Source organism: Gobius niger (genome assembly GCF_951799975.1).
Source record: "Gobius niger genome assembly, chromosome: 16".
Classification (NCBI taxonomy): Eukaryota; Metazoa; Chordata; class Actinopteri; order Gobiiformes; family Gobiidae; genus Gobius; species Gobius niger.
Genome location: NC_136867.1, coordinates 9988035 through 10003689, shown reverse-complemented (window position 1 = coordinate 10003689; position 15655 = coordinate 9988035). Strand labels below are relative to the sequence as shown.

The 15655-nt window shown below is 45.4% G+C and overlaps 1 protein-coding gene across 2 annotated transcripts; it reads left to right on the top strand.

The window, feature by feature from the left end:
• Nucleotides 1–113: 113 nt before the first annotated feature.
• Nucleotides 114–15400, top strand: rtn1a (reticulon 1a). 2 transcript variants are annotated; one of them, XM_079573249.1, is made up of 9 exons: nucleotides 114–610; nucleotides 4418–5053; nucleotides 5757–6350; nucleotides 12924–13131; nucleotides 13886–14024; nucleotides 14146–14215; nucleotides 14293–14339; nucleotides 14414–14472; nucleotides 14752–15400. In XM_079573249.1, exons 1-9 carry the CDS (start codon nucleotides 391–393, stop codon nucleotides 14792–14794), a joined length of 2016 nt encoding a protein of 671 aa, XP_079429375.1. In that variant the 5' UTR covers nucleotides 114–390; the 3' UTR covers nucleotides 14795–15400. The 2 variants fall into 2 exon arrangements, with proteins under 2 accessions (XP_079429375.1, XP_079429376.1); XM_079573250.1 differs by lacking the exons at nucleotides 114–610; nucleotides 4418–5053; nucleotides 5757–6350 and adding an exon at nucleotides 8405–8789.
• The last annotated feature ends 255 nt before the right edge of the window (nucleotides 15401–15655 follow it).

Below are 15655 nucleotides of genomic sequence, written 5' to 3'. Positions count from 1 at the left end.
TGTCCACGGCCGCTGTGCCCCCCCTCCCCCTCCCCTGATTATTGTTGCCATTCACAACAATAAACCTTAATTTGTCATTTCACCCATATCATAATGGTCTCTTTGTGCTCTTTGTGCATCTGACCATGGCCCGTGTCGCTCCATTACCAAACCCAAGCCACACTGACACACCATGACGTCACCGCTGGATCACAGAACTAAAACAATCAACCTGACTCCTCTGGCTTCTCATCGACCGATCGACCGCCTAGTCCGTGTGTCGCCACTTCACCTCCGCTAACAGACGCCAGCAAGCGGCCGCACTGGTGTGTGCTCACTCCCCGATCCCTGCGAAATTTGAGAAGCCAGCGGACCCTGTCCCAACCTCTGCCCGCATACACAGCAATAAGCATGTCTGCTCAGCCCCGTGATGAGCTAGGACCTGAAGGAAGGTGGCTGGATGACTTTGGGGAGAACGGCCTGTCCGGGAACGCTCCGAGCCGGTTCGACGGGCTGCGGGATGAATTTACACCAAGGGGCAGCGAGAAGACGAGCGACCTGGGTCAACCATTTCGATGTTCCCAGGACGAGGGGAAAAGGCCTGTCGTTGCTATGGAAACTGCATCTACAGGTAAACGAGCACTTATCACTTGTTATTGCATTAACATCGCGATTGTGCAGCCACAGTCAGCCAACAGGGCAACAGGGTGCCTGGAGGAGGGAGATGCGGACAAGGGTATTGATGTCCACAGAGTACGCAGGCTTTTCAGTCAGGTCAGCTGCTAAAGTCTGATAACAAAGAACTGTAAAGGTAACAACTACCAGTGCATAGACTACTTTAGTCTATAGCCTGAGCTGATTGGATCACATCGAGGCCCTATTCATCCTGGCACAGGGTCATTTGTAATAGGCAATTAGACTGTTTAAAATGCTGCCCATTTCTTAGTCAGACTTAACTTGAGCATCAAACCTACCCATTGGCTTACCACCCCAGTAGTGATCCTAAACTTTCAAAAAAAAATACTGTGGTTGTTGCCTGCTGTCTAGATCTGTTACTAGAGTGATTTGAAATGCTTCAAACTTGTGTTTTGAATCAGAAGAACACTGTATGCCATGTCATGTTGTAATGCAGTTTGTCACTTCACTTCATGGTGGGAACTGTGCACAAAGGCAGTGAGCATTTTCCGCTTGACCAATCCTGTTAATGTCCACTCTCTCCTGTCAAAGGAGCCGAAGAATGTATTCCCAACTCAATTAAGCTGCCTTTGCATGAGGATGATAAGTTAAATCACTATTATGACATTTGTAAATGACTTTTCCTAACACTGTGAGTTGTTAAATGCCGGAGACAGTTTACTTACAACCTCAGTTGAATTCCCTCTTGTGGTTAATCAATGCTTCTTCCAAATGTTACGTTTATTAGCCATGTACCAACACCAAACACACCCAGCGAGGCAAGGACAGAACTAGTGGATTTGACTTAACCCCATTTCCATCAGCAATATAGGCCTGGCTATCAACTCAGAGCCCTTTCATACCTCAGAAACAGAGTGCACTTAGTGGACTGCGCTGCATCTGACAGGACAGTGTATTTGTGAGAGCTCTGCCATGTTCCCAGGGGGGTTGGTGGTGGGGCTGAGTACTGTATACTGAAGAACTGTTTGTTAAGGTATAGTGAACTTGATAACTGTGAACATCTAATATCACTCCAAGGTTTGGTTCAATATGGCTCTAAATTCCATGATGACATTGTTCTATGTAATATGAGAGGGTGACTATATGAAAATCATGGTTTCCAATTTTGTGTGCCCTCAGCCCTGTCCCAGCACCAATAATTTCGAGATAACTCCGCCAAAGGGACACAGTGCTTTTATCACATCAATAAATCAATTTTGGTTGACCACCCCTGTTCTTCTATGTCTGTGACATGCATAAAAGAACAACCTAGAAAGTACGGATATGATTCTCTTTGTAAATGTAATTGTTGTTGTTGTTTTAGTCACTTTCACACAATTCGCTTGGTAAAAAGGCTGCACAATTTTGATTAAAAAAAACAATGCAGCGCAGTCTCCCAATTTGGACACAAAACACCACCTCCTCTACGAAAGTGAAGCCCCATGCAGTTTAGATTGACAGCTTTGAGACAAAGTGGACAGGCTGCAGACACTTGGTCTGGATCCACCCACTTCCTTCATTCAGCTGTGTCCAGCTAAGAAAAGCACCATCGATATCACTCAGCGCCCACTTTCACCAGATCATGGGCAGTGATCAGGTGTGGGACCGTAATAAATGAACAAATAAAAGTTCTGTTTTCCTTTAGTCCTGGATCAATGTTTAAGGCCTCAGCAGCTCCCCATTTGCAACTGTGTTGGTCTGTGGTAGTGATAACATGTTCACTTTGAGTTTTGTAAGAAAGCTTCTTATGATCATTTTTGGCTACAGAAAGTTCTTGACTTGTCCATCCCTTTGACCTTTCCCAGCCGCTCCAACAGAGTGCTCTTCAGGCGTGAAAAAGGAATCACCATTTTACTGCATCATTTAATATTCAGTACGTGCACAACATTATTATATTTAAGTAATAATGTTGCTGCTCAACATAGTTATGATTGAGCCATTCACTGTAAGAGTAAAATGTAACTTAAGTTGTTTTTTCTTTGTCTGTTATGCTCTTGACTTGTTTGACAAGGTCACGCTGTGAAAGAGAAACCCTGAAACACGATCCAGATGTGACAGCCCCATCTGTTAAAACCCAAAGCACTGAGAGCTGCTGTAACAATATAAGAACAATGTCATATAAGCAGTACATTTCTGTACTGACACAGTACAGTTTCAGTACAGTTTCAGTACAGTTTCAGTACAGTTTCAGTACAGTACAGTACAGCACATTACATTGCTGTACTAAAGATCATTTATTTTATTAAAAATGTGCTGTCCCTGTTCAAATAGTTAGTTCACAGCATAGTTAGTTTACAGCACTTAACAGTTCATGAAAAATAAAAAACACTTTTCAAAACAGTTTTGATGAGGAGAGCAGATCTTTATTTAAGTCTCATTGTGAAGAGACCGTGTGGAAGAGAGGGAGGGCGGGTGAGGCTTGGGGTGTGCTGGAGTTTTGAGGGTGAACCTTGGAGCACAAGGATATTGCAACACTGACAAATGACAAATTCAGTTAACCTGAAAGAGAAAGGGATGGGCTGGTTGAGTTTATTTTTTATTAAACAAAGGATGCTCATTTTTACAAACTGAGAACTAATCACTTTTACAACTTGTCACTTGTGTGCAGATGAGCTGGGTCTTTTAAGTGTCAGTCCTGCCCCCCACCTTTGGTATAACTGGGTGGGCGCTTCTGCTATTGTAGCCTGATCTATTGTTAATGTGCAAAGGCATGAGGGAGTGTCAAGAGCTCACAGAGGAACACACACAGGAAAACATGCAGGATCACGCTGGCTGGGGAGGATCTGTCGCGCTCTCTCCTTAGGCTCCACATCCAGCCCAACAGCTGGACCCACACTATTTATAGCCCGCTCACACAGCAGCACTGCCCCGCACAGACAAGGACGGGGGCAGTAAACACTACATCCAGGTCACATCATATCTGCTCTACAGCCCAGAACCTCCTTACTGTTGCTACCTGACTATTCCCAGACACGTCAACCCCATTAACTGTTGTGTAATGTTGACTTCTGAAAAACATCCTTCAGTTGGTGATGCAAACATGCAATTTGATTAATGTTTTTAAGAGAAAAAGATGAATCAGACACAAATATATCTTTCAACAACTCTAGATAACAAAATATGTATGACCTGGTCATTTGGGCTTAACCTGAAGTACCGTCTTCAAATAGACGTTTTTAAATCGTTGAACCCAGTGGGGCTGAGGAGGAAGAAAAGATTGTATCCGTAGACTAAAAATAGGAGTTTTAAAAAAAGGAAATAAACAAGTTTGAGGGCTCTTCCACTTGGCCTTGGGATAATTTAGAAAAGCTTTTCAAAAAATGAACATCCCATTAACAATTTAATAGAATGAACTAGCACCTCCATCATTATCATTTTAAACAGAGCCCCCAACATTATGAACTGAGTGTCAAAACAATAATAATTTAGAATTGCCATTCATATGACTTCTGTTGCCATTTGCTGTGACTTTACCTGCATACCCTGCTTTGTTTGTGGTGAAATAATTGAACTAGGTCGTTTTATCATTTAGTCTGTGAAAGTTTCTGAATATTGCACGCAAACAATGTGTTACTGCTTCCACTCGCCCCAGGAGAGAGAAAGGCTCACCAGCAAGGGTTAAGGCATATACTTTAAAATTCATATTAGGAAAAGCCGTCAGATTGTCACATGACCAAGTTGCACAATATGCACATGAGTACTGATTACACTGAATTAATGACATTCTAATAAAACAATTTTCACCATTGCATTTGATTTGTAGATGAATTGATGTCTGGACTGTTCACGAAGGGTTTGAATGACGACGACGGCGATGTTTACACCTCCCTGATGTCCAGTCAGAGTTACACCTCTGGCCCCGACTCTGCCTACATGTCTGAGACCTCCAAGACTTCCTCCACCGACTATAGCTTCAGCACCAAGAAGGAGCTGCTCGACGATACGCCCAAATCCTACAACTACATGGACATCAGCCACGGGGAGGACCACAGTGCAAAACACAGCCTCCTGGACTCCCTGGGGGGATACATGGACAAGAGCCTGGGGAAGGGTGTGGAAGAGGAGGAAGAGGAGGAAGAGGAAGAGGATGAAAACCTGGGTTCCGCCCTGGGCTCGCACTCCTTCCCGTACGTAGAGGAACCGTCAGATGAGGAGATGTCCGACTACCGCTCGTACAGGAACCTGGGGGGCACTCCACAGGCCAGTCCCGTGAAGATCACCCTGACCGAGTCCAAGCCCGCCCAGACCAAAAGCGAGCCCCAGCAGCGCCCTATCCAACCAGCGAGCCCGGCGGACTGCGAGAACGTGCTCAGTGTCGGGGTGAAGGGTGTGCCCACTGTCACGCTGTCAGAGCCAGAGGACGACAGCCCCGCCTCTACCCCCAACGCATCGCCCACACGTAAGTGTTCACTGATCAGAATAGATCACTGATGAGAATGGACGGGATAAGGAGCTTACCATACAGTTTCCAAGCTTTAAATCAGATGTCCAGATTGAGATGATTTGGATGAGGGGGGATGGTAAATGTAGGAGTAGAATGATGCTGAGGTTTGAACTTTCATGTTGAATTGAAAATAAGGTTATCTAAAATTAGCCACTTCCAAATGGTCAACCGTTTATGAATTGCTTATTAAAACAGAGGAGACGCTGCAGGTGAAGCTCAATTCTCACATTTTGGACCAGATTGCTGCTAACAAGTTTGCTTTCACCTTAAAAGAAAAAAAAACAAACATGATTGATTTCACAATAATTCATTACTCACTGAATCGTTTTCCCAAAATGCTTTTCTTCTCACACTCAAGAGAAAATGGTGTCTAATAATGTCTCAATATTTAGATTTTTGTTTTCCAGGAGACTTGTCAGTAATAACTAGTTTATTCAAAGACTAAATAAGATCTACAAAAAATGCTTTTCCATCCCAGAGTAAGGTTTTTGAGTCATCATCTGAGTCAACATCTATATTCTGCAGTTATGTTTGGACAATGATAGATAACTTGCACTAGAATTGTGTCCCTATATTTATGTCAGTAATCTACAGCCCGTGTTAAAAAATGTCCTATTGGTAAATACATTGCAACATGTTTTTCCCCATCCTTACATAGATAAAGAGTTCCCAGTGAAGCCGGCAATGGGCTCGCAGGACGGCAGCAGTGCAGAGAGCGGCGACTCCGAGATCGAGTTAGTGTCCGAGGAGACCACCAAGAGCAGCGCCAACCCGTTCAGCCAGCCACCCATCAAGAGCACCCCCAGCAACCCCTTCGACACAGCCCCAGCCCCCAAAGCAGGACTGGGCCTGGGAGGGACCCATGCCACACCAACCTCCTACAGCATCCTGAGGGAGGAGCGGGAGGCCGAGCTGGACAGTGATCTCTTCATCGAGTCCGCGTCCGAGGAGAGCCCCAAAAGGGAGCAGGGATTCGGCGGGCCCAAACACATGCCCCCCTCCCCCCTGGTCCCCAGTGCTCCCACGGCCCCCCGCAGTGTAGCAGCGGAGCCCGGGCCGGTCCTGTCCGTGAGCGCGGAGAAGCCCAAAGTCCAGCTGAAAACGGAGGAGGAGCACCCCAAAGCGAAACCCCCCACGGCGGCCGTAACCCCCGAGGTGAGGGCCGACAAAGCTCCAGCGGCAGAAGCTTACAAGGGAGAGATGAAGATGTCTAACTTCAGCGTCTTCTTCCGAGGATTCAGCAAACAGAAAGGTACACGAGTCCAGTCTTGCTAAGTTCTTTTGGCGTGGCGTGCATTAGCCGGTGGAGTGAGTAGTGGAAGAGTCCTTTGCAAAATGCATGTGTCCTTTGCTGGAGTGAGTGACAGTCAAGCACACCTTTGGATTGGGGTCTCGAACATGCTGCTATAGAGTTACCACCATAACTGCCCTTGCTGCATATCTAAATGCCCTTGCTGCATATCTAACTGCCCTTGCTACATGTCTAGAATGATGCGTCATACGGTATCTGATCATTGTCTTGGCAAACAGTTTTGTTTTGCACCTATTTGGAGTTTCTCTTTGTGCATCAAATGATTGAGTGATGAACACGTGAAACATAATATGCCTGCACTGAGAAGGAAAACTGAACTAAAGTGATTCCCTTTCCGTGTGTTCCGCCATGATCTTATAGGCTACAAGTTGTTCCGAGTGCACGCGATTTAAGTCCCATAGTTACTCAAGTATCCGCAAAGCTAGAGTAGCTCTTTAAACGAACTGTAACACACACAAAAAGACTACACTACTGTTTGGTCAGACTGTGGGGAGTCTGTTGACTGTAATGCTGATGTTGGAGGACTCTGTTTTGCTTCCAGGATGCGGGCTGCCCCCTGGTGGTACATCCTGGGCTTAGTAGGATAACGCAAAAATAATCCACTCAGTGCTTTTCTCCTCTGATTTATTTCAGAACGGCCTCTCTGTGTTAGGGACCTACTTTCTTTTCTTTTTTTCCAGTGGCGACATTAGCAACGAGATATGATGCTTGCATGCATGTGCGGCGCATGGATTTTCAGATGGTGTTAATGATGACTCAAGACGATTACACGCTTGAACTGCGACCCTCCCCCATAAACCTCTCTCCACATCGCCGATAACGAGAAGGTTCTGGAAATAAATGCAAAAAGCAGGTCACTTGGGTTTCCCCGTGCACCAGTAGAGGGCGCACCACAGAGGAGCCGCTCATACACAGGAGAATCTGTTTTGGAAAATGGCGTGTCCGCCCTCTCCTCCCTCCGTCTCCATGGCGACAGGGAGGATGAGCATGTCGGGGGCTGCTCATGCTGGGTGCTGGCCTGATATAGCTGCTTTGAACAGACGGCGTGAGGTGTGGCGATCTAAAAGGCCGGAGGTCTGGTGCCGTCTATGTCTGTCCACGGTGTGATGTTTGTGTAGGATGAGCTGATAGGCATATAGACACACACCTCAGGGACCGCTCTGCGTTCTTTGATGATGAATTATTTAAACAAAAGCACTCTGGCGCTGTAATGATCGGTGAGCCGGAGTGGAAATTGCTATTTGCAGCGTTGTACAAACAGAGCTGGAGGTATTCCAGATTTGTACTTAGTAACTTTGGACACTTACGTTTCCTGATTGAAGTAGATTGAACCTGAAGATCAAATCTAAGGGTAAGGTTGAGGTATACATTCATTTATTGCCCTGTGTAGGAAATTCGTCCTTTGATTTGACCCATCCTTCAATACCGGCGGGGCAGCGTGGTCTGGTCAAGACTGCCTATATCTGAAGTATAGACCTATTAGGCTTTAGGTCTATGATTGGGATGCCCATGTAAACATTGGAGAGAAGTGGTGTATATCTGGGCTTTTACAGCCTGTTCGTCCCCGCACTGCATACACAACAATCTGCTGCGTGCAAGCATCTGTTTTTAATTCTTTTTTTCCCCACAATATCTTTTTATTCACTGTAGTTTAAGTTTCAGTAGCATACAAATAAACAGAAACCTACAACATGTGATTTTTTTCTTCTCAATTCCCTCCCACTACCCTCCCTTTACACGCCCCTTTACATAAAAGGAATGGCCAAGTAAATACAATACAACAAGAAGTACACAAAACAGAGTATCTGAGTAGATAATAAGGCATTACTGAAGTATAATAATAAACCAAGATAACATTCTCTGTGTGGCACCCGTATCTATTTACACCTGTCATTACGCTCGCTCCTTGACTTCTTCTATCCAAAACATACGCGTGTTCATCCTCAGTGCTCCTGCGCCCACCCTCTGACACCCCCGGGCTCTTTAATCATTGCGCGGCGGCTCTCCTCTCTGCAGCAGCTCTGTGGTGTTTTGCTGTCGGACCACCCTCCCCCCCCTGACCGTCGCTGTGGCGTGTGGACTCAGCATCGGCATCAGTGTGCGCTCTCTGCTCCGCGAGCCCGTGACTCCGCCAAAAGCCTCTCTCCTCTCCTCCTCTCCTCCTCCCTCCCGCTCGCTCCGCGCCGTCTGCGTCTCTCTTTTCCGCCGTTCATGCCTCTTTCCCTGAGATGAGCGCGTGAGTCGCTGGTGCTGAGCGGGGACAGAAAGACGACACCGACAGAATAACTGAGCGAGCGCGAGGAGACGGCAGCAGCAGCATGCAGGCCACAGCGGACAGCGGCAAGAAGGAGGGATCGTGGAGCGGCTGGAAGGGCCAGGGTACTGCTTAATACTGTTCATGTGTGTTTGTGCTCAGATGCTGCATGCGAGGGAGCCGCTCTGTGTCTTATGCCTGCGCTCTAGGCCTCTGTACCGTAGACACCCCTCGAGCTCTGATTTAGCAGTGTGAAGGTGGGCAGCTTGGTTTGTGAAAACGTCTGGCTGTATCAATGGCCTTTGTGATCTTAGGCGTGGTTACATGTAGTGTTCAGGGGGGTTCGTTTTTTGTCTGAGAAGGTGGCTGCAGCATCAGGACCGTCCTGACATACTGTCTCCATGGTAACCAGGACACACCCATCCTCATTACATCAGCCTCTCTGCTGCTGCCATGGCACCGAGCAGCCTTCATCCGGGAGTTTGCAGCGCTCTGGGCATGGAGCAGGAGCTGAAAGAAGATGGCGTCTCTCAGATGCACATTAGAATGTTTGTGCTATAATGGCTTCTATACACTGAGAGGTCAGTGATGTGTTTCCAGTGTGAAGCCTTTAGAAGAAAGCCTTTGCTCTTCGTTAGTGTTACTGGAGTGACTCTTGATGAAACGCTGAGTCACAAATCCACGCCTTTGTTTCCTGGCACGGCGTCACCTTGCACCTGAACATTTTTCTGTGTAGTCATTGTCCCCGAGCAGAAAGCTGCACTCATGCACTGTTTAATACAGCTCAGCCTCGCAACCTACTGATGAAAAGGACTGCCATCCCACACATTAGTTTTAGGATGTACAATAAAAAAGATCAAGCCAGTGCTGCAAATAAACTAAGCAACACATTGTGGATATTAACTGTCTTTGGTGTAGCAGCCCCTGCATCATGTTCTTTATGACCAAGTCAGAATACAATAGCTTCACTCAGCTGCTCTTCGATATGTCCACCCAGATATGTGAGTGATTACACTGCCTCTTGCAGTGCTTTGTCTGAACTAGAATGTATTTTATCTCTCTAACAGTTTGCAAATGATGACTGTAACATGCTATACACGTTGAAGGAACCACATACTGTATTTGGCAGCAGAATGACTGCCCTCTGCAAAGTGCAAAAGTGGTAAAGCTTAGATTAGAGAAGTTGAAATGGATAAAAGCTTGTTCTTTTATGCTTTTGTGAAAACAGACATGGCTTCAGTGAAAGGAGTTTCTTTTAGATAAATGTGTCCCTGTTCTTGGCTGCTCTGCTCTGGGAGAGCGGGGTAACCATGGTTACTGCATCAGCCAGGTGCCTCTGGTGGTCCTTACACAGATGTTGTCTTTAACATATCGACAGAAATGACTGGGAGCATGTTGTCTGAGGGTGCAGCCTGAGGTGGGCGTTCCCAAAGCAGCATAGTGTTTGTGACAACAGGACAGTAGTGTGCTTCTCCACTTATCCCGCCCACTGACCCTCCCTTGTCACAAAAGGCTGCTGTGATTGGCTGCTGCCCCTGTGGCTCAGCCCCTGTTTGGAGCCAGCCCTTGCACTGCTCTCCTTTTGTCTGTGGATAAAGCAGCTGCCTCTTTCTGTTCGCCATGGGAGCCACAGGTCAGTACTCTCTCCAGCTCTGTCATTCTCATGCGGCGTGTGACCATTCAGAAGTCAGGTGTGCGGTGTCTGTGTGTTACCTGTGAGAGCGGACGCTAGTGTCAGGACTGTCCAGGCCTCCGAGGGCGGCACTGACCTGGCCAAGTGCTCTCTCTCCCTCTATACACTGCAGTCTACACAGCTACTGTTTTAGCCACAATGACTTCCACAAGATGCCTTTGGCTCGGACTAAAGATGGCCGTCATCACTATGCTGCTCACTGCTCCACAGCTAAATTTAGAGCAGGCAGACCAGCAGACTACCCACAGAGGAGAGAACCCAAGAGAGCTGAAGACAAAGAGGGCGGAACTGCACATTAACTTCTGGCTGCCACTCACCTTCTGCTTACAACTGAGTCTACGTAGCTCTAACACAGGCCACATGGAATAGATTCTGTGTAAAAAAAAACTAACAGCATGTATCATCCTGATTCAGAGCTGTCAGAAGGTTGCGTTCTTGTTAGATCATTACATTCTACACTCAACAATGAGGTGGAGGATAGGCCAAAACCATATGGTAGAATTTGCCTTTTAGATGTCAAAACAGATCTAACAGATGTTTTGACTTGGTTTCATCAATATCTGCCATTACTGGGTCTATCTGTATGAAACAAAAACTGGCATAAAGTTCAATATTTGAACTTTAGTTTTGTTTTTACACTAGCACAAAAGGGGGTGGCACGTTGAAAGGACTTCAAACCACAACGTTAATATGGCAAATTTGTGGGTGCGATCTCTTACGAAATATGTTACAAAAATGTGTGGCATTAAATTCTTGAATGCCAACCAATTAGGAGCTGTGAGAGTGACAGCAGAGCGAGGCTTGGGCTTGGGCTTGTGCTGCGTTGACATGAGGTAGTTCACATTTCAGCTGCTGTAGGGACATCTCTGCCTAACGCCAGGTCACCCCTACCAACCACTGTTTGTTCAGGTCACACTGAGCTGCTATCTCATGCTGATAGTGTTCTATTTGTGCCATCGCTCTCCCCGGCGCAGGTCAGCGATCACATGGTCCCAGAGGCGACGGGCGCAGCTGGACATGTACCTGCGATGTGCGTGAGAACGGTGCAGGTGTGGGGCGCTGTGAGCTCGGAGCGTGATGCTAAGTTTAGAGGTTTTTGATAACAAGCATGCGCAGGATACTACTGTGGTTTGAAATAGTGTAGTGTTTGTGTGTGATATAAAGATGTACGAGGGCTTGGACATCATTAATCAAAAGTGACATACAAAAGGAATGAGGACAGAAGCCCCATTTCGACAGCACTAGATCAGTTCGGTTCACTTGAGACCGGTTCATTTGGGGAGGGGCAGCGCCTTCAAGTTTGTGTTTCAAGTATCTTTAGCCAGGACCAAGTGGTCTGGGTCGTTATGGGAGTGGCCAAGGTGTTTGAACAGTTTTCAAGCGCCAGAGGAACAGTTATTGAGAAAAAAGAATAAAAGAATAATCACAAAAATGCCCAAAACGAGTAAACCTATTCTTTTTAGTTTGACAGTGAATTCAAAAATTAAAAAGGGAGATACAAGACTTCTCCTCTCATTTGGGTAAAAAGAAACAATGTATGGGAAAACTGTGCAAGCAGTAGATTACTGACATAAATATTAGGAAAAATATATAACAAAATCAGGCATAGGCTATGAGTGGAGATGGCAAAACATGCCTATATTTTCTGTGAACCAGTCATGACAAAGCCTTGTGAAAAAAAAAAAACTTTGAATATGCAAGCTGACTATTGGCCTGACCAGTCACAGTGGTTACAAGCCCCCCTCCCCTTTCCCCCCAAACCGGTCTAGTTTGCAAACCGTTGGGTCCAAACCGTGCAAACCGGTTTGGACCCCCCTTTTGGAGCAGAGCAGTTCACTTTTGGCAGTGAAAACACCTTCAAACCGCTCCGGTCCGTTCCGGTCCTGTCGAAATGGGGCTTAAGCCAACTGTAAATCAAGTCTCTAGGTCTATACTTGTAAATGACTTAGACGGATCTAAACCATGCCAAATGTAGACCTCATTACAATGAACCAAATCCACACTATAACCTATGCGCAACCAGAACACAGTCCAACCAAGAGCTTCAGCCCGAAACAACCATTTCATTTGTTTTCTTATTCAAATGCAACCAGCTGTGATGTTTTTGCTTGTATCTCGGCTACAACAAAAGGCTTGGATTATATGAATATAATGTTAGTTTTACTTTTATGCACTGGAGAAATGTATGAAAGTAGGCTTAGAAATGGTCTTTCCCTCTCAAGTTACTGGATTGTGGTGGCCCTTTTGATCACTTTTCAAAGCCTTTTACTATATTTTTAGAATATATTTCTTGACATCACTGACAAGATTAAAAGCCATAAGGCCATTGCCAGTTGTTGCTTGTTTTCGCTCGGATCACTGCAGACCATCAAATGCCGATATATCACTTTTTGTGTCGCTCTGACCTGTTTTCCCATGTAACCTCCTAAAACAGTTGCTGAAGCTGGATCAAAGCAGCGTCACGTGACCTCAGCTCTCAGAGGGGTTCATTTTGTGACCTAAATGTGTAGCGCTACAGTGGCCTGACCTCTCTCTCTATTTATCTATCTCTGTCCACTCCCCGCAGCGATGGACCTGCTGTACTGGAGGAATGTGAAGCAGTCTGGGGCAGTGTTCAGCAGCGCACTCCTGCTGCTCTTCTCCCTCACACAGTTCAGCGTGGTCAGTGTGGCCGCCTACCTGGGCCTGGCCGCCCTCTCGGCCACCATCAGCTTCAGGATCTACAAGTCTGTGCTGCAGGCCGTGCAGAAGACCGACGAGGGGCATCCTTTCAAGTGAGTTCAACCTGGTGCCGCGTTTTTCAGAGCCACACTGCGTAACATCTCATGCAATAAAGAGAGTGAAAATACAAGCGTTTATTTAAGCGTGAGTAAAATACTGCAAAAAGTACTTCAACGTTATTAGGAGTGGAACATCATAGTGTTGCTGCCTCATAAAAAAATAGTAATTGGAAAAACCACAAATATTGAACCTGATCATTTATATAAGGGGCAAGCAAGTTTGCCTCCAATTGTAGGCCGAAGTAACACAAATAATATTCCTCAAAATCCTCTTCAGGGTCAGGGGTTCTATGATGGAGGGCTGGTTTTGTCCCCCAGGCCATGATTTTATACTGTGTTAGGTTCCACTATCTCGCATATTGAAGTTTTCATGTAGCATCATCGGAAGACTCCTATTTTTACTGACTCTCTTAATGTGCTTGCGTTGCCATGGTCACGTCCCTTCAAGTGACGTTGTAGGAAGTATAAATGGGTTTAACCACTTAACAAACTCTGCATAAATAAAGGAAATTAAAGCATCACATTAATATTAATGGAAAGGATCACGCTATAGAGGTGATGCAGATGTTCCTGCATAGAAACAGCATGGCAACAGCTAAGGAAAATGGTTGTCAGTTATTGTTTTGACACTTGGACTTTTTATTCGAAGTGTCACACCCATTTGAGAGTGACACTATCAATGAAACGTCATGATTTTTGTTCATTTGTGTAACACATAAGGGACGTTGTCGTGTTCTCTGTTCCCTAGAGCTTACCTGGAAATGGAGATCACTCTGTCCCAGGACCAGATCAGCAAATACGCTGATAAAATCCTGCTGTACACCAACACCTGTATGAAGGAGCTGCGCCGGCTCTTCCTCGTGCAGGACCTGATCGACTCGCTCAAGGTATGACAGCTGTCTTCCAATTTACATAGAGATAAACCTATAGCCTCTTATGTTTTCGATGTCACGCGAATGCAACCTTTGGACGCAATATGTCGATTCTAAATTGATAAATGTGTTTCAGTTTGCCGTCCTGATGTGGCTTCTCACTTACGTCGGTGCCCTCTTCAATGGTCTCACACTGCTCATCCTAAGTAAGCCCCGCCCCAGTAATCATTGTATTTCATTTGACATTTCAATAAGAATCTCTGACATCTCTTTCCTTTTCCAGCTGTTGTCTCCATGTTCACCATGCCCGTGGTTTATGAGAAACATCAGGTAGGTGGGCGGCTGCGAGCGCTCCCAGCTTAAATTTGGTTTGGCTCTAATGGTCATTACTCCTCTCATTTCAGGCGCAGATTGACCAGTATGTCGGATTGATACGGACACAGGTCAACGGAGTGGTGGGAAAGTGAGTTTGTTCAAATATTTTTGTGGGGGGAAAGATGTCTATGCAAAAGGTCTGGGCTTTTTCTGCTGGCACAAAGGAAAGTTCTCGCTTTAAGCCAGGCATGCATTTTAGTGGAGGGAGGAATGAAAACACAGAGCAGCACCATCTCGTGACATCATGGAGGTCATAGCTATAGACGAGTTATTTTATAGTTTCTGAAAATACCTGAATGCTATGTAAACATTTCTAAGTTGTGTACACTTTCATTCAAGAACTTAACGCAATTGTTTTGTTGTTTAGGATCCAAGCGAAGATTCCTGGAGCCAAGAGGAAGGAGGAGTAGAGGACTCATCTCGGTGTTAATCCACTGGACTTCACCTGTCTATAGCAGTTCCACACTAACACATGCTCTCAACTACATATTCCTGTTTCTAGGTAGACAAAACTTGAGACGAAACATTTGTGTTGCTTACTACAAAAAGTGCATGAAGTGGAGCCTTGGGTAAAATTGATCTTTTGTGCAGGTTTTTTTTTTTTTGCTTTTTCATGCTGTATTTTTGCTTTGCAGTGCTTACCACAGACTGGAATGTTAGGTCCGGAAGAGTTCACACACTTTACACTGACGGCAAAAGAAAAGCTAAATGTTAAAAATATAAATATTACAACAAGTTTCCATTTGATGTTGCCAAGCACAAAATAATTCAATAAGCGTCTTAGATGTGGTAACTGTAAGGTTTGGTTTTTGTATATTCATAAGCAACAACACACTGTTTAGGTACTGTTGTACAACTATGAAGACAAGGAGTATCTGGTGATATTTGGCTTGTTTGAAGAAATGTCCAACTTTGTACTGTTTAACTATACTCTGTAGTTCTTTAAAACCTGGACTCTAAATATTTGCACTTACAGTATGTATTTAATTACAAGAAAATAAATGTTCCTAGATGTATGAGAGCTTGGTAGTGACTTTTTCATAATGAGAATAATGCATTGAAAGTCCTGAAAACTGCTGTGCGTCTTCAGCTCAGGCTCAGCTGTGTGCACTACAGCAGCAACAGTGCAAGAGTCTCTGCCAATTACTTTACAAAATGTTTTGTCTCTGCTGTGTTCAGTCTTCAGTGCATGAAGTTCCTGGTCCATTGGAGACCGTGGCCTGCAGGGTTTGTGTAGTGCTGGTGGTAATTTGCAAAAATGCATATTTAAG

Coding starts and splice junctions, on each gene's coding strand:
- rtn1a (XM_079573249.1), top strand. CDS start 391: ATGTCTGCTCAGCCCCGTGATGAGCTAGGACCTGAAGGAAGGTGGCTG. Junction 611..4,417: donor TATGGAAACTGCATCTACAG/GTAAACGAGCAC, acceptor TTTGATTTGTAG/ATGAATTGATGTCTGGACTG. Junction 14,216..14,292: donor TCTCACACTGCTCATCCTAA/GTAAGCCCCGCC, acceptor TTCCTTTTCCAG/CTGTTGTCTCCATGTTCACC.